The sequence below is a fragment of the Streptopelia decaocto genome (genome assembly GCF_964273445.1).
Source record: "Streptopelia decaocto genome assembly, chromosome: 7".
Lineage (NCBI taxonomy): Eukaryota > Metazoa > Chordata > Aves > Columbiformes > Columbidae > Streptopelia > Streptopelia decaocto.
The window spans coordinates 57,228,297-57,250,853 of NC_138661.1; the positions used below are offsets into that span (position 1 = coordinate 57,228,297).

Consider the following 22,557-nt stretch of genomic DNA (forward strand, 5'->3'; position numbering starts at 1 on the left):
ATTTTTAACTTGGAATAAAGGCAGATGACATGGACAGGATTCATACTGATAAATCCTCCAACGTGCTCAGATAGATACAACTGCTGTGGAACACTATTTGACTCCATGTGGACAAATAATACCATTGTATCATCATTGTTCCTTTTGGCCAATTACCAAATTTCGAGGCTGTGCCCCACCTAATAAATGCCAATAGGAGGAGAAACTCCTGACAACACAACATACTGCCTTTGGTGCAAACTTGCACGCTGATGCAGAATACACCATTCAACACTGGTGTACCCCAGGGGTCAACGCTGGGGCCAATACTATTTATCCTCTTCATTAAACCTGGATGGTGGGACAAGAGTTCACCCTCAGCAAGTTCGCAGATGATACAAAACTGGGAGGAGGGGCTGGCACACCAGATGGTTGTGCCACTATTCAGAGGGACCTTGACTGGCCGCAGCAATGGGCCGACAGGAATCTCATGAATTTCAAAACAAAGCGAAATGCAAAGTTCTCTGTCTCTGCTTCTCAGATCCATCCCGATGACAGCTTCACTTATCTCCAGAAGCCTCATGGCAATTATACATAAATTTAGAAATCCACCACCAAAAAAATCTCTTGCAAGTCCCAGAAAGTTTGTGCAACTGAGGGAACCCACTTCTACGGACGTTTTTCTCAACAGTAGGACAAGCTTTGTCACTGCTCTCCCTAATCATTTGTTCCCCCATCTAGACAGGTAAAAATTTGGTAGAAAACACTGTGAAACAGATTACAAAACTGGGCTGATTTCAGGGAAAAAAACACACTACTAACAGAACTGAGACAGCAGAGATAGGAATGAGCAGCAGAGGAATAATGGAGAAAGCAGGGAACACTTTAACTGGTTCTGCTGCCTAAGATACCACCAAAGCAGCCCAAATCTCTGGTTTTCATTGACCTTTTGTTAGGATGCTGCATACAGTGGCAACCTGTTATCTCCAGCACTTATTGACTTCTCCCATATAGGTCACAAAAAGTACACTTAGCATCCCACCAGCTTTGGCACAGTCTGTGATTGTCAGTAAATGAAGCACTTGCTATGGTACAAGAATTAACATCTTCTGCACAGGAGTATGATATGAAGAGAACACTTAGCAGCCAACAGCAAAATTGCAGTTCCTTCCCCCCATTCGTGGCCAAAAGAAATTGATAAATGCAGAGGAATTCATGGGAACAGACTTTTAGCAAGAAGAACACATGAACAGTGTTACTTCACCTCCAGAAAGGTTTCCCTGTTCATCAGGATAAAACACAGTGATGTTGTAGCCCTGTAATCTTCTTTGCAGACTTTCTAGAGACAGAGGTTAAAACAGATCACGCACACAGAGATCACTGAATTGTTATCTCCAAGTTCAAGTGTGCTCATTCTGCCTCAGAAATAAATAGGTCTTACTAAGAATTAAGTAAGCATATGGAGTCAGTAACATCTTGCTTAGAGCTTATACAAATAACAGGTTTAATTCCACTTAGTGTCCAGTTATTCATGTTTCCTCATGTTAACTCTGAGAATTTGTGCCAGAAATATTAGTACTTCACACATATTGAGCTTCTGTGAACATTTCTTTTTAACTTTTCTTGCAGGAAAGATGTAAAAGATTTGAGAGTATTAATCTTGGCCAATGTAAATCAGTGGTACTACATCAGCTAAATTCTACATCACATGAGGATCTGACATATGCACAAGGGCAGCCTTCAAAATCATCATTTTCTAAGTCATCCAGAGCTTCCTGTTCTTTAAGTCCTGTTCCACTAACTTTTCATGGAAGTCAATGTGACTTCCGCATGTGAAAAGTCTACCAAATTATGGCTTTCATACCCGTCAGTTTGTTCTAATAGTCACAGGTGCTTTCTGGATGCAGGCTGGGAAGAGAAAACCATTTGAGTAAGGACAGAAATAAGCAGGATTAGTTTCTACTTTTGCTGTGTCTTCTTATCATGAGAAAGAGTAATATTTCTTCTATACACCCGCTACATACACACAGGCTTGTGTCTTGCACAGACACTAATTAGCCCTGTGGCATCAGCACTATCATCACAGCCTGCTGTATCTTTTTATAACTCACCTCCACAGTGCGTGAAGCCATAGAGAGCATATCCTTTGTTACAAGTACACTCAAAGGTGCCTGGATGATTGATGCACGTGTGGTCGCACGTCCGTTCAAAAGAGCACTCATCAATGTCTGCAAGTTTTAAAGGGATACATGAGCATCTTTCAGCCTGACAAGGGAGCACTGATGAGCTAACAAAGTTGGACACAGAGATGTGCAGGTTTATGTAAACTAAGCAAATTCTTTTAATTCTTTCAAATAATGTAGCATTATGAAATTGCAACTTTTAAAAGAAGAATTAGTTTGCCAAAAAATAACATCTTTTTCTTGGCAAACACGAAAACTGCTGCTATATTTTTAACAACTGTGTTTAACATAAACTATTTCTCTTCTATGGGAGAAAAGAATGCCAACAAAACTCTTATTTCATTAAGAAAAGTCTACATAAGGTCTGCAGAAATAGATTTACAAAATAAAGTATTGCCTTTGTTTTTTCCCCTCATTCTCCCACATTTTAAACTCTATATGAATACACAGTGCCCAATTTAAGCCTGCTGAAAACCACCATGCTCTCCGAGATACACCTACAGACAGATGACTGGAATATTTTAGTGATTTTTTTCCATTATACTGTATGTTTAGACTTCAATGTCTGTCTCTAAATGCTGCTGACATATCTTTTTTCTCCAATGAAAGTTTTCTTTGGCGTTACAATCACTTTGCGCACTTCTTCTTTGCAAAGCTTAATCTGTATAATAGCCTGATCACAATCTCAGCTAATTGAAAGGTAAAATTCCCATCACTTTCTGCGGGCCCAGATGTTTATTATACCCTCCAAAGCACCTAAAGCTTCTGTGATAGTATATATTCCATCTAAGAATGTTGAAAGACACAAAAAAGTTCACAGCAACATCACTGACACATTACATTATTCTTTTTTTGGGCTCTGGTACAATTCAAGATATCACTTTTGAAAAAAAAAAATCTAGGGGAAGTAATAGAAGTGACAGGGACAAAAGAGAGATGCAAGTCTTTAAAATACATTCATAAACAGATTCCATTAAAAACCTACAAACTATCTTGAAAATCTTATCTATGATTTTATAGTAAGTTGTTTCATAGAAATACTTGTCCTTCTTTGTCTGATTTTAAAAGGATAAGAATACACCAAAAACCCAGGTGAAAATTGTTTTCTGTTGGTCAGTTCAGCTTTCTGAAATTCATCATTAATGTCAGCTGGATGTCTAGGAAATGGAATTACTCACCTCCCCAGTTGACTGATTTGCTTTATATTGTTTCATACTGTAGCTTTTCCAAAAACACAGACCATTTTGATCTTTACATTTTAATGTATTTAAGAGCTTAAACAAGATTTCTACCTCCATATGTACAAACCGTTATACAGAAAAGTAAATATGCTTTGTAAGTCTCTCAGGAGAAATCCATGTCATCCTAAAAATCAAATGTTCTATGACGTTTAGGGAATAGTGATTCCACTAGTCCGTCTACAGGCCTATACTTTCATAGATCACACTATATTTTTTTTCTTTAAATAATGAACTCATGGCACCTAAATGTCCCATTAAAAAAAAAAAAAATCACTGTAATGGTGAGCTAGTCAGTAAGATGGACAGAGAGGTATTGTCTGTTTTCCCCTGTAAATTATTTTAAGATCATTTAATAGAGTGGAGGGGAACCATTATCTTCATAAAGAGCTTTTTAATATGATGCTCTCTCTGTCACTTCGAGATAATAGTTCACTGTGCCATTAAACTTGCCTCTGACAATAGTATCAAGCCAACTATATTAACTCAACAGCTGTTTAAGGAAAAAAAACACACCTGAGGCATGGAAATTACTCTGGAGTCTATTATCACTTCATCATTGTAGCAGATGTCCAAGCCACACTGATTTGTTCTACTTCTATTGCCTTTCCAGTGCACATACCTTGACAAGACTTCTCATCTGTTAATAATTTAAATCCTTTTCTGCAGCTGCAATCAAAACTGCCAACAGTGTTTTTACAGAAATGATCGCAGCCTCCGTTATTGGACTGGCATTCATCAATATCTGTAACGAAAAAAAAGTGCTTCAGCAAATAAGCACAGTACATTCGACATACTTCCACTGCCAGATCAAGAAAACAGTCACGTCCAATTGGCTAGAGAAGCCCAGAAACAAAATCTAGTGAGACTGCTACAAATTTTAAGGAAGATCAGATCCAGCTCTTAAGAATGATCTGGCCCATTCAGCCCCATGACTGTTATTTGCTTTCATTTAACATATTGATGTCTGTTACATGTGGGTATATGTATTCACAAAAGACCGTTTTCCTAAGTTCTGTTTGGAAATGCTTTGACTGAAATGTTTTCTGACAGGTTTTAGTTTTTTAAGGATTCTCTCCATTTCCTCTTCCTAAGAAATCTCAGACAGAGGAGACTTCCCCAGCTACCCTGACATTTTCATGCCAACATCAGAGTGAGTTCTTTATCTAATACTAATTGACTCAGGTGTGGGGATTCCATCTTTTTTGCCTAGCAGAACAGTCTTAACATCTAATTACTGGAAAATGTATTCTAATGTACAACCTAAGTGCCTCTTCACTCCTTTCCAGTACTCTCGTTAGAGCTGTTAGGACCAGTATAAATAATTCTACTCACACATCCCTGTTCACACACTGATATTTACTTATAAACTGCTCTGATTCCCTCACCTGTGAAAAATGAGGCCATCTTAGCAGGAGGGGTGCAAGTGGAGAAAAGGGGAGCAGAGCAGCAGGGATTCTCTGCACATGATGCACCTGATGCGATGGAAACCATGTGTCTACACACTGGCTTTCCTCTGGACACTGGATTACCTTTATCTGCAGATGAACACCTTGCAGCAAGGTATTGGAACGCACATGTCCATGAGGATAAAACTCACCTTTACATGTCTTCCCATCAAACTGCAGTGTGAATCCAACAGGACAGCTGCAGTGAACTCCAGTCGATGTATCTTTACACGTACGATCACAGCCACCATTATTTACTGCACATGTTTCTAGCCAACAAGACAAAGTTGAAGTTTGCTTATGGATATTATAATGGTAACAAGAAGCATCATGTGATACAAGGCACAGACCCAGGAGCACTGCTATTCAGCTACATTTAGTCTAGCATACGTGAGCAACTAACTACTAAATACGTGTTTTGGCAAAATCCCTGCTTCAGCTAGATCCATTTCTTTGCAGACTCAACAAACTAACATATTTTCTCTGGATATTCTCACCTTAAACACAAGTCCCCACTCCTTGATGATGAATCTACTCCTGTCAGTCTGTCTCCTTATGCCAACACTCAGTCCTGGCTGATCCTCTCACACTTCCCACCAATGTTCAGACACCTGGTTACACTCAGCACTACTAAACCAGTTTTCTTAAATCACTCCACCACACCTTTCATGTGCTACCTGTGCTCCCAAGTCATGGTGGATTACATCCACACTAAGCGTTCCTTCAGGCTTGTTAACTCAGGTGCCATCTCAACCCCAGTGTTCCTCTAACTTCCCCCTATGTAAACGATGTCCAAATCTCACCAAACCTTTTTAGTGAACATCCCTAAAATACAGTTCTTCATATCCAACTAAACAGAAATAACTCAGCCTTTTGCATTCATGCTCTTGTAGTTGGCCTAACCACCTCAAATAACCTTTTCACTGGCTGGACAAATGCAATTTTATCCAGCACATATTGATTCAGAGAGCTGCAAAGATCATTTTCCACATCTGTTTTTTTTTTAAATCCTCTCTTTCTAGCTCTGTCTCCTAGTTTTCTGCAGCATCAAGTTTTGAGACCTTTATTGGTTTATTCCCTCAGTCTTTCATCTCACATTCAATATTGGGAGGCTGTGTCCAACCTCCACTTGAAGATGGAGTGCCTCTTCTTTCTTCCTCTTCCCACAGAAACGTTGTTTTTATTGAAAATGAGGCCATTCATTTAGATGCTTAAATATTAATTCAGGAGCTCAGAGATAGCCCTATACTTCTCAATGAACATTCCTCATGCCAGTGTTTTCCCAGTAGCGACAGACGCTCAGAGACTGGCATTCTGGGCCAGGTGCGAACACCTTTAGGAAGAATAAGATGGCCTTGTATCTTTCTAGATACAAGGATAGAACATGCCCTTCCAGATACAATCTACCACTGCGCCGTTCTGTGCAGAAGCAGACTTTCAGTTGAAGAGAAGCAGGTAAAGCAGTGCTTCCTCCACAATCACCTGCTGAAAACTGTAGCACAGAAGGGAACATACTGCATTCCCATGACGAATTAGAACCATAGAAACACGTACTACTTCAAGGGCAAGTTCTTGACACCTCCTACTGACCATCACAATGTATGTAGTTTCTTATACATTATGGAATAATATTATTTCCTTAAAGGGAGTAGAGCATCTCAGGCAGAATTCAGCTCAGAACTATGATGGTTACCAAAAATAAAAAAAAAAAACCAAACAATCAACCAAACAAAAGCCAACTTCAATCTAAAAGGTTTCAACAAACAGCAAAATTATTTTGGATAAGCACTTTTTACCCATAAGTAACCGTCGCTTCACCCTCTTGTCCACATCAGCTCCTGCTGTAGCGTTTCCCTCAGAAACTTCAACAGCAGCCTCTTCCCTTTCTGTAAGGAACATAAAAACACAAATGAGTAAAGGTGCCCTGACCAGAAGCCTCATCTGATCTCCAATATGTACACACACGGCAACAGCTGCAATGCGTGCTGAATTATCAGACTGTTGGAACTGACCAGGCAGACTTTTTATTTTTGTTTTTAACAAGAAAGCAATAATGAAAACCATGAAGACTCTTCAGTCAAAATTATGACAATACTTGGCTTTTTTTCTTCCTTATGACTCATGTTTGCTTCAGTATTCTTAACAAAACAGAAGCCATGCTGCGAACAAGGTGAACAGCAGTAAGACGAAAGAACTAATTGAACTGTTATGAACTGTTCTGTTAAGACACATTATCATCACCTATCATGGACTAATACAAGGACCAGACACTTACTCTATCAGAGCATTTGATTTCAATCAACAGACAACAAACTCTTCCAGAAACTGGAAGAAGTTTATAAATCTTAAGTGCTTTCTTTACTGGATAACTGCCTTGCAAAAATTGTATTTTAATTGAATTCAGAGTTCTGGTTTTAGCAGATGTACTGCTTGGTTACACTCTCTGGCTTATGCTATACAAGAAACTGAACCAAAAATATCCTAGAGGGATGGGAATCTTCTTTGCTTAGTTATAGGCCTTGTCCTTCAGAGGAACCAGTGACCATTACAGGCTTAGGTAGCTACTTACATAGGAAAGCATAAGCTTCCTGGACCCAACCAACTCACACACGAATTAGCAGGTTTCTCAGCTTGGATTCCTTGACATTTTCTAGCCATACTATTACAAGGAACATTAATCATGCACACACAGCAGCACCACACCACTCCAGCGTTAGTCACCAACAAAAAACTACTTCCCTCCACTGTATACTGACCCAGGCAGGTTTTGCCATCCACATGCATGATGTACTTGGGGTGACATCCACAAATAGGCCCATTATCAGCATCATCACAGGTATGTTGACAGCCACCATTTCCATGATTACATGTTACTAGGAAGAAAATATGTTACATCTCACAAATACATGCAGCATCTTTGAAAGACGGTGTGCAACTTTGTCTCCATTTGACCATCAAATATACCATCCTAACACTCCCCTTTCCTGAGGAACCCTGTGAGACTGAAACACTGCAGATCGCTCTTGTGGAGCTGAACTTCCCACCATTACGAACAATGGCACAACTCCTGAAATACAGACACTTCAGCAACCAATAGAGTGGTGTGACAGTGTCCAGCCAAGCCACTGATTCTAGTTTAACCCAAATGCACACAATTTAGGCGTGCGACCCCAGTTTAGCTATAACATACCAAATCCCATATCACTGCTAACACAACACTATTTTTTCAGTTTGGGAAACCATAAGCATATGTAGAATGTTGCATACAAATACAGCTCCTCTGGTTCTTGGACAGTTCAAATCCTGGTCGGCATTCACAGGCAACTCCTCCTTTGGGTGTTTCTCTGCAGATGTGGGCACAACCATGATCTTTATTCATGCAGCTCATGCCTTCTGCAAAACAGGACAAGTGCATCAGCATCCTCAGCATCTCTGTGTGCAGGCAGCAGTCAGATAAACTCATTTCAGTACAAATCCTCAGCATCTCTGTGTGCAGGCAGCAGTCAGATAAAGTCAGGTCAATATACACACAGACAACAGCCTGCTGCTTCTGGGAAGACCCTACAGTGTTAACAATTATAAGCTGACAGACAGGAAGGGCAGAAAGTCTAATCCTGCGAAGTCAATGGCCCTGAGGTTTCTCCATCTGTGATCTTTTCCATGCCCATGTTCTTTGACTGCAAGGAAAAGCAACATCCCTAGATTTGTACAGCATCTGTGTTCTCGCCCTCACTTTATACCAGTGTTTATAATGACTCATTTCTTTGATAAAAATTGGAAGGTGGCTGATATCTGGCAAGACCAGAGCCTAAAGTGAAGTTCTTATTTCTTTGCTTAAAAGAGTAGCCACCTGACACAGGAACGCCTAGACGGACAGTCACAAAAGTCACCCCTTTTCCAATTCCTGGCCTACAAAACAGATTCCCAAAGTCATAACCTACCTTAGTAGTGCCCAAGTTGTGACCAGGTAGACATGCAGATTGTACACAGACTGTATGTCAATTCTCTTTTTTTTGTTACCCATTTTGTTTTCTTTGTGTGTGTGTGTGATTCCAATAAATACTTCCCAAAATAACCCCACTAGGAACTATCACAGTGTTCTGTATTTCCACACACCTTCCCAGCTGGACAGAAATCAGTGCCAGTGCTTACTTTAACCAAATGGAAAAGCAAGGTGACACTCATTACTTCCTTCCTTTTGGTGCATCTCCTAAAAACATCCTTTCATTTTTGTCTCTGACTATTACAAGCTGTTCATGCACTAGAACTCAATGACTGCCAGAGTGTCTTGTCTGGTCTTTGCAAAAAGTTAAAGTCAATTAAACAGGAAGGAATTGTTTCTAGAATTAATTATTGCAAAAATTTTTCACCTTGCCCCATCGTTCAGCTAAATCAATGCCTTTGTCATTGGGAAGATGGTAACATAATTTGTACACACACAACTTTAAACTACACAGCTGCTGGCTGAGTTATCAAATGGAATCAAGAGATCAAATTGAAAGGATATTTTTTCTTCTAACAGTACACCACAGATTTTTGCTAAAGTCTTCTACACTGTGACAAAATTAGGAGAGAATACAACTGAATTCTCTCCTCAGGTACACTGAGAACACACCTTTGTCATCAAATGCTCTGCCTTGACTTTGGTAGGACATGTCACACCAAAACACTCTTTCCTCTTGGCAAGAACACTTCATTTGAAAGACTTGGAGTAACACGATTTGGCTGCAAGGGCTTATCCCACATTGCCTCAGTGAACTTCTACTGAGCTGAAGAGATGCACAGACAGAGAATGAAAGGGTGGCCATGCTGCTGAAAAGGGACTGCATGAACCATTTCACACTCTACGTATTTTTCAAACCTGCACCTTTTTGCAGCTTTATTACTAAATGAAACAAAACCACTGTATTGGCAAGCAGAGATCAGCTTGTCACCATTATTCCACTACACTTCAATTAGGTGCTTGCTCTGCACACGACTATTCTTGCCATCTGAAGCACAAGCTACAGAACCCTTTCTCTACTAAGACAGCTTTAAGCAACAAAAGAATGGATATTGCAGAGCCTAGATTATTCTGCTCTACTGGCTTTTTGGTTCTTTTCCCACAGTGAGGACTCAGTAGAAGTCTAACAAGACAATTGTACTTAAATCCCGCAGCACACAGATGCCCAAGGAGCCCACATGAAAGCTGTCATCCCTTATTGTGCTGTCAGTCAAGGAACGGAACAAGCTATTAGGCCACAAATTAGCCTCATTAACTCTTGTGTTTTTGTGACACTTCTGTTCTTAAGTATGCAACATGGTTTGGTCTGTTAGGTCAGAGATGTTAGAAAGCATTAAGAGAATTAGCAGCTTAGTTTCTGTTAACAAAGTTTGGGGGACTTTTTGTCTCTATTGAGCTACCAAAGGGGAAACTCTTCAAGCAGGTACTTTGGTAAAGTTCACTGAGATCAGACAAACGGTTTAAATACTCCTTCTGGGATTGCAGAATTCAATCAGGTCTCCACAGAAAGCTCAAACTGCACTTCCCAAACCAGGGCACATTTTAATAACAAAGTATCAGTTGTGTAACAAGGTAATGTGACCAAACCCACCAAAATCCAGCTGACCCAAAAGACAGTGAGTGTTTGACAGAAGCTACATACATCCACACATTCTAGCATTTACTATGAAGCTGCTGCTTGTTTCCATAGGTGGTAGATTCCTACTCACTCTCATTTTATTAGGTTGTATTAAAATCGTCTGTAAAACCATAAAAGCTGTGTGACTACAAACCCCTCCATGGACACAAAGTCCGCCAGGTTACGTTGTTCCAGAGCTGTTGCAATGACAGACTGTGGTCCAGAACCAAAGCCCAAACAAATTTTGGTCAAATGCCTCCATGTGCTTCCCAGAAACACAACTTCTCTTGCAGGAGATTCTGCCCTACTGACACACAAGTGTCTTGGGATGGATGAGCCTCCTGATGGCCACACTCGCAGCCAAGACAGCTGAACCCAGCGCCTGCCTGGCCTCGTGGACACCAAGCCAGGTGAGTCCTTTCTGGTGACTGGACTTCGTGAAGTTATCCAGCAAACCTCAGCAAGATCTGAGCACTCGCAAAAAGCCAGCACAGTATTTTCCTATCATGTCAAGTTAAATTAATCTTTTTCATGTATGATCTGTGTTTAAATCTTTGTCTTTTTTAGACAGAAGACATAGGGACATCACCACCAATCCGCTAAGAGCATTGAGGCTCCATTTAGGACACATTCAAACAGACACTCACTAGGACAGAGGGAGGGGATGCACTTGTACAAAGAACTATCAGAGATTCTCACAGGCACCCTCTAAGAGCCAAATGGTGAGGACCATCAGCACAGCCAGCGGAACTGGAATGCATTTGTCTTTTTTTCACGCTTTCTACACCCTTTTGTTAAGGCAACTTTTTCAAAAACCTTTCTAGTTATGACTGTTCTCCATAGTCAGGAGTCTAAGAGCAACAGCTGAGATGATCCCTGTGCACAAGCCTTCAGTCCATACAGTGATTTTAAATGTGGCAGGTTCAATTCACTCCCATTGATTCAGCCCAACAAGTAAATAGCTATGAATTAAATACCACAAGGGAGAGTAGCAAGATTTGTCATCCATAGCAACATCCACATCAACCACAGGATGTACTACATATTTCCTTGTGAAAAAACTCTGTTTTCCTTCAAATTTTTATATTCGCTAATATGGAACAAGTTAAACAGCAGAACAAGCTATATGTGCATGGCTGTCCTGCCAGCCACTTTAACAGCCACCCAAAGTAAATCCTTTCTCCCACATATAGATGAAGAGCTCATTCGGAGCAGACAACCAAGGAAACAAACAGAATTGTGTACATCTTTCCAAGACACACTGAGTTCCTGTGGTTTGAGCACCCCCCAGAGCACCCCTGTGCTTCAGGCCACCACAGTCATATCAGATGAAAAATCAACTTGAAACTCTGCTCTAATAACTACCAGGCCTTGAGTCCCATGTCCCAGTAGGTGACAGGGAACCCAGAGGATAATTGCAGTTAGGCTTGAAAGGGCAGATGACTCTGAGGCTCCCCAGTCACACTGGTAAACAGAAGGAATACAACATCCCCAAGTCCCTCTATTTCTCCTGTCTCAACTCTTTTTCTGTGTATATAAAGACCAGTATTACAGACTACTAGGAAGGTCTCTCAAGCATCAATGTATACACCCTCTTAAATGCGCCGGGAGATGGAGAAGGAAATGCTCCCTTATACTATAGATAAGAAGCAAAACTGAATAGATGGTCTGGGCAGTAGGTACCAAATGCTGTTTAGATCAATGCTGTGAGGTCTCAAAAGAGCATTAATAAAGCACATCCACCGAGTGATGTGTACACAAGGCAGAGAATAGAAGACCTAGTGATGAGCAGAAAAGCTGAAAACAAAGTGAGGGGAAAGATAAAGCAATGATATTTAGCTTACAACAGACCTGCCCACCCAAGGAAAAGAAAAGAGGGGAATCCCATGGAGCACTTCTACACAGTAATGGAGGAGAGGTGGGAGGGAAAGAATCACAATGTGATAACCTGAAAAAAATGCCTTTTCAAAAAAACAAAACAAATGTTTCTGTACTTCGGTATAAAGAAAATAAACATTTCATGCAAAAACAGTAAGAGCTTTTTTGATAATACTGGTATCCATAACAATATATTTAATGTAGTAGTTTTTTGAGGGGAAAAAGGCAGCTTTTTGTCTCTTGTTTTTCAAAGAAAAAAAAAAAAAAAGTGGAAATTTGGTATTATAGGAAAAAAGGCCACCTTTGCCAAAAAGTTAAAAGACATTAACTGCATCTTTAAAAATAAGAGAACAGAGGTAGAACTCCAAAGGTACCATTTAGGGAACAAATATGAACAACAGGAAATGCTGTTGCTGTTATTTCAGGAAAGATACTTAAGTAGCAGCAACGAAGAATAAAGAGTCGGAAGGTTTTCATCCCGTTGCATCAGACAAGACAAGGAATTCAAGCAACCGATTTTCATCCTTAGATTCATCATCCATGCGCACACACAAACATACACCACTGCTAGCAAGGAAACATGAAGGGAAATGCGTTGTCCCAGCACTGCAGCCTTCCCGCTCGGCCCCACTCCTGCCTCAGCACCTGCAGCAGCAAACCGAGCAATGGCCTGAGGAACCACCATGCACCAGCAGACCCCCATGAGACCAAGCCCAGTACCAGGAAGCCAAGAATACAAATTCTTAACTTAAACAAAAATCAATTAGCTGCGTCAGATGACAGCCACCTCAGCATACCCATCTGTGGATGGCCATATATGTCTATAGATGTTGATCTCTTCACTATGGGGATTTTTAAAGTGAGATATGTTTATTCATGCTCAGATTCCTCTTATAGTCATGCCAATGATAAGCCTTAGATTAAAGAAAGTTTTGCAGCTTTCAATACTTCATAGTAAGATATTCACTGTACAGTTCAATGGACAAATCCCTGATCTGAGCAACCACTTTAAAGTATTCCCTAAGGGCACCCAGAATAATTTTGTTCAATCTGATGTCTAGTTAGATATCCAAAGCTCTCTGATCTCTCAAAGGTCGCTTCATAAAGGTTTTACTCAAAACAAAGAACGCAATTTGAATACCTTTGGGGCTGACAAACAATAAATCTCTTAGCTGAAACCTAAACACCGTCCAGGGAATCTAAAAGGTATCCGAAGGTAATGCAGATATTGCCCTGTAACTAAAGCCAACGGAAATGGTCAGAACTCACTGTCCTACCGTTTGTTGCCACTCCCTGGATCAGGACACAGCTTAGCTGCACAACAGAGCACAACGTACACCGGGACTACAGCAGCACAGCCCTCAGCAAACACAACACTGCAGACGTACAGGTGGGATCAAAGGGGCAGAAGGGATGTAAAGATGCTTCAAAGTCACTTAGAAGATCCTCACACACTGCTCCTTTTAAAAGGAGTGAGGACTTCAAGACCCTTCACAGCTTTGAAAAACTCAACCTAAAGACAGTTTTGAAGCTGCTTTGGAGTTTTTGTAGTCAGCTTCTGTCAAAAGCTCCTGCGTGGTGCCTGGAGGGAAGCAAACAGTACCTTCTGAGCGGTGGATGCACGTATGCTGGTTATCACTTAGAAAGAACCCTTCCTTACAGCGACATTCATAGCTCCCCACAGTGTTGACACAAACATGCTGGCAGCCACCGTTGTTGAACATGCATTCATCTGTATCTGAAAGAGAGTGAAAGAGAAAGATCAGCTTTGTACACCAATATGATGATATTGGCAGCAGCCACTCAATGTGCAGTACAGACAGATATCTCCTTGGCATGTAACCATCCAGGCTGGTCTATTCTTATTTTGCTGTCACCCTTGGGAAACTATATATTTGCTGCTGCTCTTCCCCTATTCACAGTTTGCCCAGTCACGGGGCTCCCAAGGAATATTAGCCAGCTAACCAGAGTTACTGGTTACAACTAAGGCAGAGTAGCCCTGGTAGAGCCAGAATCAGGGCTCCACACTCCAACTAGCTGAGCGTACCCTGCCCCTCAGAGCAGCAGGACGGCACTAGCGCTCAGCAGCCCAGCACATTCACATCTAGGCTGAGCATCCACACGTGGTTCTGTCTTGGTCAGTGGGGCACAACTTTGGCCCCAAACTCATCCAAACTGTAAAAGGTGTTTTTCCAGAAAGCTTCCCATTCTGAATTGAAGGTGGAACAAGAATAATACACACATCAAAATAAATTTAGCTTAAAGCCTATCCTTTGCTCCTTATTTCACTCAAGCTAAAATTTACATATCACATCTGTTCTGATGCTCAGTCCCATTTATCATCCTCCTCCCTCATCTCTTGGTCATCACCACTTACCATCAAGGCTGCTGTGTTGCCTGACTGCAGTCAAGGACAAGAACAGAGGTTCTAGAAGTAGTTTTAATGTTGATTTTGCAATATTCAGAGCTTCCGCAATACCAGAGAATACAGAAAGGCTCTGCTTACAAGATAACCAAGAGAAACAAAGAGTAGAAAAACTTCAGCTAATCTAATCCTCTGAACAACAGGATGCTCATCCCAACCTCCAATTGTTTGGAGTTTTACCCATTAATAAGCGCAGGTTTTTGTAACCACTACCAGCAGAAAATTTTCCTATCTTAATTTTCAGAAATGCCACTCTGAACAGGAAGCTAATATGCTCAGTCCTTAAAAACAGAGGAAAACGTTGCTGAGGCCAAGCATTGGTCTCATTTGCAAATTAATGTGGAAAACCGTATTTGCTGCCTGTTCTGTTCATTGTTCCTGTGGTAAAAGTACAATGTTTTTAATTTAACACTGTAGCATTTCTGGCATAAAACAGCTGACTTCTAAAAAAGGAGAAAGAGAAAGGCTTTTAGTAAGAAGCATAGCATAGCATTACAACAGATTTAATTTCTACTGAAGGCAATGAGTAAGCCAATTGGATGTAAAAGAATGTGACCTGCTGTAGCAAAAGGAGCAGCTGACATATCTCCATCACAGAGAAGCTGAGTATTTTAGAGTTCTACAGTGATGTGAATGTGCAAACAATCATGAATAAACAGCCACCATAAGTCTTTAGAACTACAGATTTGAACTCCAGCAGATGTTTCTGTCTTACAGACCTTGGAAAGCTTACAAAAAATCATCTCTTTCCAACAAGTAATTGTCTATTTGGCTTAAACCCAGGCACACAGCCGAGATCTTCAAAAATAAGGGTGAGAGGAGGGCAACCCTGGCGTGAATAAAGTAAATAAACAGATTAAGAGAAGATGTGATCCAATTTGCTGCATGCCAAAATATTTATTTAAAGTTTACATCACATCTCAAAATTGGCAGGTCAGTGGTAAAAACTTCATTGTATGTCAATGACATTTTATTTTACTTTAAAAAGTCTGTCATGCAATACCGAGTAGCTTCCCAGTAACAAAGCACGTGGTAGCTTTTGGTCTGAGTTATGTCTGGGTCTTACTGATCACAAACAAGTCAGCTGAAGTGTGCTCTGGAGGGGCTACTGGATACAAAGAGAACAGACCCTTTGGTGGCATTGTAAGAGACAACGTGTTGGTTCACATTCAGCCCTTCGTGGTAACTTCAGCTGAACTCCACTGTGTGTTTACACAAACGCACTAGAGAAAAATAAGATGGCCTTCCTACTAGTTTGAAGCATCAGCAGATATTTTGCTTCCCTCTCTACTTGCTTTAGTGAAATACTTGGAACTTGGTCACTTCATCCTCTCCTCTGCTTACACTGTAACAAAGTTCACCTCTGGGGACACATAAAGTTCCCAGCAGATGAAACCCCACACAATCCCACTGAAGACTCCAGAGCTTTTCTGAAGATACAGGCCAGGACGGTCTGATCCCCCAACTGATATGCCATACACTATAATGGGAAATAACCCAGCCAATATAACTACAGTCTTGAAATTGTGCTGTGAAGGCGAGTTTCCCTCTGGCTGACACGGGCACGGCTGCCTGCCCAGGCACATCCACACTGCAGCAGAAGAGAGAAACTGAGTCATCTCTGAACAAGCAGATGGGACAGGTACCACAGCGCAGGGCAGAGCCACACAGGGTACCAGCGCGGGGCCCGGGAGCAGGACGGCTTCATCAGCTTCACACATTTTCAAAGCTGCATACTTTGCTTCACACTAACCACCCAGGGAAGCTCCAAGCATTCGGCTTAGTCCCCCTGTACTTCAGTAGCCTGTATCACACACAGCTCCTGCACACTCCTCATTGTCCTTTCCTTACACTTTGCATGTCTGGAAGCACTCAGACACAGAGTGAGAAGCCCACACCTTCTAGATGTAGTAAAGATTTCTAAACCTAGAAACACACCTGAGAACTGATCCTAAACTAACTTGGGAACAGAAAAGACAATAATAACACGTTCTCTTACACAAACTCATTTGGCATAATAATAGATGGCCCTTCACACATTTTAACCCAAAGCACTTAACAGAAATGCAGCACAATTATCCTCGTCTTTTATAGATGGAGAAAGAGCCAAAATGGGACAATGCATCAGTATCTGGAATTCCTTAGTCCAAAACTAACGTTCTTCTCTAGCTGAGCCGATTTAGCCCAACAGATCCCCTCACATTTCCCATGGGTGCAGCCGAAGGGTTATGTCAGCATCACCACTTGCAAGGTCCATGAACACACTTCTTACCCAGGCAGTTGTGGCCATCCTGTGCCAACATGAAGCCGTCGTAGCAAGTACAGCGGTAATTGCCTGGAATGTTGAAACACTCGTGGACGCAGCCTCCATTGAAGTCGTTATCACATTCATCAATGTCTAAGGAATAAAGGAAAAGTCAATGTGATGGATGCTTGCCTGAGTATTACGGACAGCTAGAGATGAGACTGCGTAAATGTGAGCAGCAACTGCTGTCCGAAATCATCATTGTCTTGCAAATAGACTATACTTAACGCGTTGCTTGCTGAATGTTTCTAAAGAGTGACAAACGCCCCGAGATTTACCTTTAGCTTTACCTTTATCGGTTTTACGTCTGCTGGTTAAACAAACTATTAGATTAAGTGATATTACCAGGCCAAAAGCCACACGATGTTGCCCCTGATTTTGTAAACAAGTAACTCAGGTGAAGAAACAGTAACTATTTTCATTTAAAACCATCCTCTGTGTTCTAAGCAATTATTTTTAACGGCTCTTTTTAGAAATACCTCATGTTGACCCAGGCAGAGCATAATGCTTTGGTCACTTTACCTTCACATTTCTTCCCTTCACCAGCGTAACCCAGTTTGCACATGCACTTGTACAGCTTGGGGGTGTTTTGACAAATCGCGTCTGGGTGGCAGTCATCGAGCCCCAGGGCACACTCGTCCACATCTGTGAAAAGACAGATTCAGGCCTGGAGGACAGGACACGTCTCCTGTGCACATCACTGACCAGATGGCACAGGGCTGAGCACCTGCTGGCAGTGCACAACCACACATTGTATGTATTTGTGAGCCAGGACAGAAACATACACCTGAACTTAAATTTGTATAATGCTCTACCTGCACATACATGTATTTGTATGCAATTCAAATAAGCTTGTGTTAAGCTTTTGTACCCACTTATAAATACATCCAAAATAATCTATTATGGGCTACATCCTCCACGAGATTTAGCTGACAGTTTTGCACAGATTCATCAGAGACTGGTAATATTTCTGGTTAACAAAATACAGTTATTGAAAGAGTTCTTGATCACATCTGTGACATGAACCTTAGGAAACCCAATGGTTTTTAAACTAACAAGAGTTTACAGAAATATACTTTCCATGTCACCATCAACATGTTAAAAGGCAGACTTACCAATTAACAGATGCATAATTTATAAATAATGCCACTTTTAAAATATAATAATAGTATGTGGTGAGCAGCATTGCCAAATCACCTGGCCAGCCATCACAAAGCACAGCATACTGAAGCACAATATCCAGGTGGAAACTTCAGAGCAGAGAAAATGAGGAGAAAGGGAAACACGCACAGGAGGAAGCCCTGGAGATGAAGAAGTATAGACAGAAGAAGAGGAAGAAAAGTTACAGGCAGCAGAAGACATCAGCAGAAGTTTTTCCTACAGCAGAAGAGAATTCAAGCATGGATATGGGAAGATTTCTAGCAACTGGCTAAAAGGAAGAATTGCAGAAGGAGCATCCCACATACAAAAAGTGACTCCTGAAATAACAGGATGAATTGCAGGAGAAAGCGGCTCCTTGAACAATCGGCCACTTTTTATAGGAGGAATCACTTTCTAACAGGGAATTTCAGCCAGCACCTCTCCCATTTACAATTATAGCATTCATATATATATATATATATTTTTTTTTTCCCCCCTAATCACAAAATATGCCTGTAGGTACTGCAGCGGTTGCCAACTCCACAAAATATTCATTTGGTTTCAACTCTTAATGGCGTTTAGCAGTGAGAAACAACGCAAAGAGCCGGTGCCGGAGCAGCAGTGCTCTCTCTCCTGGCTCTCAGGTGCACACAGAACCGGTAACAGCGCTGGAGTCCCCAGGAAGCAAGGGGAAGGTGGAAAACACCCGGAGAGAGCGGCAGAATCTGCTTCCTCTCCAAGCAGAAAAATTGAGCCATTAAAAATGGGGGTGCAGTGGATTGAGGGAGCAAGTCAAGCAAGGAGGGGTGAAGGGAATCGCTGAGGGGCCTCCAGCCAGTGGGATTCGGGTGGCCGGGGCAGGAGGAAAGGATGGGGAAGGGAAGCCAGCGGGCAGGCGGAGGCATCAGCCGCAGGCGCTGGCTGCGCACCCCTGTGCACGGAGCTCTCCCCGGCCAGCCCGGGCCAGGGAAGCAGAGGGACACACCGGCCCGACAAGGCGGGGGTGGGGTGCCAAAAAGCACACACCGGGGAGGGGGCTTCTTTCAAAGCTGTGACACAGAAACATCAGCGAGATCCTGCTCCAGGGGCAAAACAGCCGTTCTGCTGTTTTCTTTTTACAGTCACCCTCTATGGTCTGCAGCGCTTGGAAGATCAGCAGTAAAAAATCCCAGCGTTAATGAATACAGAAGCATCACAAAGAAGGCTAGAAAAAAATCAGTAGGCACAGGGAGCGAGATTTCCTCATGTCGTGACAGTAGCCTGAGCTGAGGAGAGACCCTGGAGGAGGGAGGCTGCGAGCAAACATCACAGCCTTAAACTTGGCAGTAAAGGCGACGCGGAGGAGGCTGCAGGAAGAATTACTGGGTTTATTCCTCGGCCACCAAAGGCAGATTAAGCCTTGATATCCGCAGAGTTCACTTCCCCGCTCCTTCGGCCAAGGTGAGGCGTCAACCAGGTGCCCTACCCCCGGGGGTCAGCCCCGCTCCCGGACGAGACCGCCTGCAAACCGGCACTTCAGAGTCACCAGCGGCGCCTGCAGCGCCCCGCGAGGAGCGACCCCCGGCCTGGGAAAGGCTCCCCGCTCGTTCCGCCAGCAGCCGCACCTCGGGAACAGCCTCACCCTCCCGCCCCCCTGCCCCGGGCGCTGCCCCCCGGCAGCGATGGCCCGGCGCCCCGAGGGGAAAGCCGGTAGCGCCCGGCGCCCCGGAGGAGCCGCTGTCCGGGGCTGAAGGCGAGCGGCGGGCGGCACTCACCGGGCAGGGCCAGGGCGGCGGGGGCGCCCGGCGCGGGCAGCAGCAGGAGCAGCAGCGGCAGCGCCCGCGCCCCCGCCGCGCCGCGGCGGCCGCCGGACCCCATCGATGGCGCTGCGGCGGCGGAGGCTGCGCTGGTGCTGCCGCCGCCGGGCGGGAGGAGGCGGCGGCGGAGGGAGGTGTCTGCGGGCGGCCGGCCCGCCTCGCACTGACAGCGGGAGCGGGGCGGCGGGGGCTGGGCGGGCCTCCCCTCCCCGGCCTCCCTGCCCTCCCCGCGGGCCGCCCGGCGGCACCCGGAGGCGACGAGCGCAGCCCCGGCGCACGATCCGCCCCATCCCACATGAAAACCCGCCATCCGCCGCACCAGCGCACCCACCCACCGCACCGGCGTTCAAACACCTGCACAACGCCCCAAACACAGATGTCCCGGAGAGCCGACGCTTCCTGAGGGTACATGAAATACCTCACACGCAGACCGTGGGTGCCAGCGGCAAGTGTATTTGAACCGGGGCTCCCCTTTCTGGAGCGCCCATAAAACGGTCTCTTTCTAGTAGAGACAAGCCCACGCAAAGATCGTGTATGCCTGCATCCTGTCACAAGCCAGATATACACAACTGCAGTCTTGCTTGTTTCTTCAAAAATAAAACATTACAGTTTTTACCAAGTAATTACACCCCACTGCAACATGTGAAATCCCCCTCCAAAGGCTGTATCAGGATCCACAACATCCCCATCAGCCCCATCCCACCTCCTTTCCCAGCCAGGGATCTCTCACAGCTGTCCTTCCTTTGGCAGGTAAAAGCGGCCTATCCATTATGCACTGAAATTGTAGTTTCCTAAATGTTGTTTGACCTTTCATGGTGCAAGCTGAAAGCAGGCAGTATTCTTTTCCACCCCTCCCTCCCATCCCCATTTCGCTGCCTTTTCTCTTTTGTTTTGTTCTGTGAGAAATACCAAGCTATTTCTACTTGTAAGGGTGGTTTATACACATTAGTAAATCTTCAGAGTGAAACTTTCCCTCAGTCTTTGTCTTTGTTTCCTTAATGGTAGCTATAAATTACCACTTTCCTTTCTCACTGGAGCATCAGGCTTCATTGCTTTTGAAATGATCAAAGTTATTCTCTTCTAAAATCCAATGAGAAACAACCTATTGTATCTTCTGGACAGTTTCAGTCTTAGTCAAACTCGTCTATAAATGCATAAAGCTGCTCATTAAGCACTCCAAGGATTCTCCAGCCCCACACCACAGACCAAGCTTCTCCTTCCAACAGAAAGTAATAAATGAATGAAGACCTCGGCAGTTTCCATGTTCACATAACTAAACAATCATACTTAGGAACACCACACACCTCTCCTCCAGGGCTATCAGCCAAGATGTCTCTACAAACGAGTTTCCCAAATGCACAGAGAAGCCATCTCCCATTGAGGCATGTGACTACAAGCTACCTCACAGAAAAGTTATGTTTTTTAAGCACTTTCCAGTCAAGGTTCCTCAATGAACTTGACCAATATTCATTTAATTAAAATTCATCACAAGATTTGACGAAAGACATAAAATCTACACACGAAGAGTGTAGCAGAAAACAAACAAACAACACTAAGGGACAGCGAAGAGTCATATTCCCAAATAACTGAAGCTTTCTGAGACGCAGTAAAAGCAAAGCATCTTAATTACTTCTGTAAACTAAAATATAAAGTCACACATAAATATTTGGGAATGCCCGAATTAGATCAAAAGGTCTCAACACAGCTTGGAAAACAAACAGGAACAGTATTAGTTTTATCTTAGTTAATGAAACCATTTCTTACATACAAATCTCAAAGTGCTTTGTGAAGGATCCTATTATTTCATATATAATACTCATTTGTTTAAGATGAAGAATTGCTATTAAAATATCTCTTCAAAGGCACAGAGCAGACAGAAGCTCAGACATAAGTCAGACGGCTTTCTGTAGTCTTCTTAACTATTTCTATTCTTAACTATTTCTATTCAACTATAGGGTCACAGTGACAGATGACCGCACCGGGTATTAAGATCTTTACCGGGAGAGAGAAGCTAGAAAAATTCTTAAGACAACTTCAGCAATAATTTAAGTACGATGAAAGACAAACAAACATACCAGGAGCAGTTCAACAGGAAGAGACCCCAAATAACACTGTTTGGGGTTTTTTTCAGCAATTAAAAATAAAATCAAAGTTTTAGGGAGGAAAATAGCTACTGGTAAATATCTGCAACAAGTGTTTGCAAATAAGATATTTTCACATATTATGCATACAGATCCTAAAACCAATAGCAAAGTTTTTGCTCATCTCGATAATATACAGTATCTCAATCTCAAACTAAATTTTCTCAGTGTTGTGTGGACCAGAGTCTCATGAGTTGTTCCACAGATGCTTTGGGGAGAGAGGTTTGGCTGGTTTATGTTTGGAGAAAGGCTGCGCATCAGAAACCTCATCTGCTTTTTCCAATTGTACCAAGGTGTGTGCTACCTTATAATATTGCAAAACCTCAAACTTCCTTCCACTAACGCTGTTGGATCCCTTTGGACTGCCAGGAACACAACACTACAAACACTACAAACAGTGTGT

The 22,557-nt window shown here is 42.8% G+C and overlaps 1 protein-coding gene across 2 annotated transcripts in view; it reads right to left on the bottom strand.

Moving 5' to 3' along the window:
• Positions 1–20,089, bottom strand: part of SCUBE2 (signal peptide, CUB domain and EGF like domain containing 2) — a gene marked incomplete at its 5' end in the record, with an annotated part of 44,073 nt that extends 23,984 nt beyond the window's left edge. The window contains 10 exons of one of the 2 annotated variants that reach the window (XM_082057487.1): positions 2,091–2,207; positions 4,023–4,145; positions 5,001–5,117; positions 6,645–6,734; positions 7,605–7,721; positions 8,116–8,241; positions 13,951–14,085; positions 17,045–17,170; positions 17,600–17,722; positions 19,972–20,089. In XM_082057487.1, the coding sequence (XP_081913613.1) occupies positions 2,091–2,207; positions 4,023–4,145; positions 5,001–5,117; positions 6,645–6,734; positions 7,605–7,721; positions 8,116–8,241; positions 13,951–14,085; positions 17,045–17,170; positions 17,600–17,722; positions 19,972–20,074 (1,177 nt within the window). The remainder of the gene's footprint in view (positions 1–2,090; positions 2,208–4,022; positions 4,146–5,000; positions 5,118–6,644; positions 6,735–7,604; positions 7,722–8,115; positions 8,242–13,950; positions 14,086–17,044; positions 17,171–17,599; positions 17,723–19,971) is intronic. The other variant, XM_082057486.1, reaches the window with a different exon arrangement.
• Between the last annotated feature and the right edge of the window lie 2,468 nt (positions 20,090–22,557).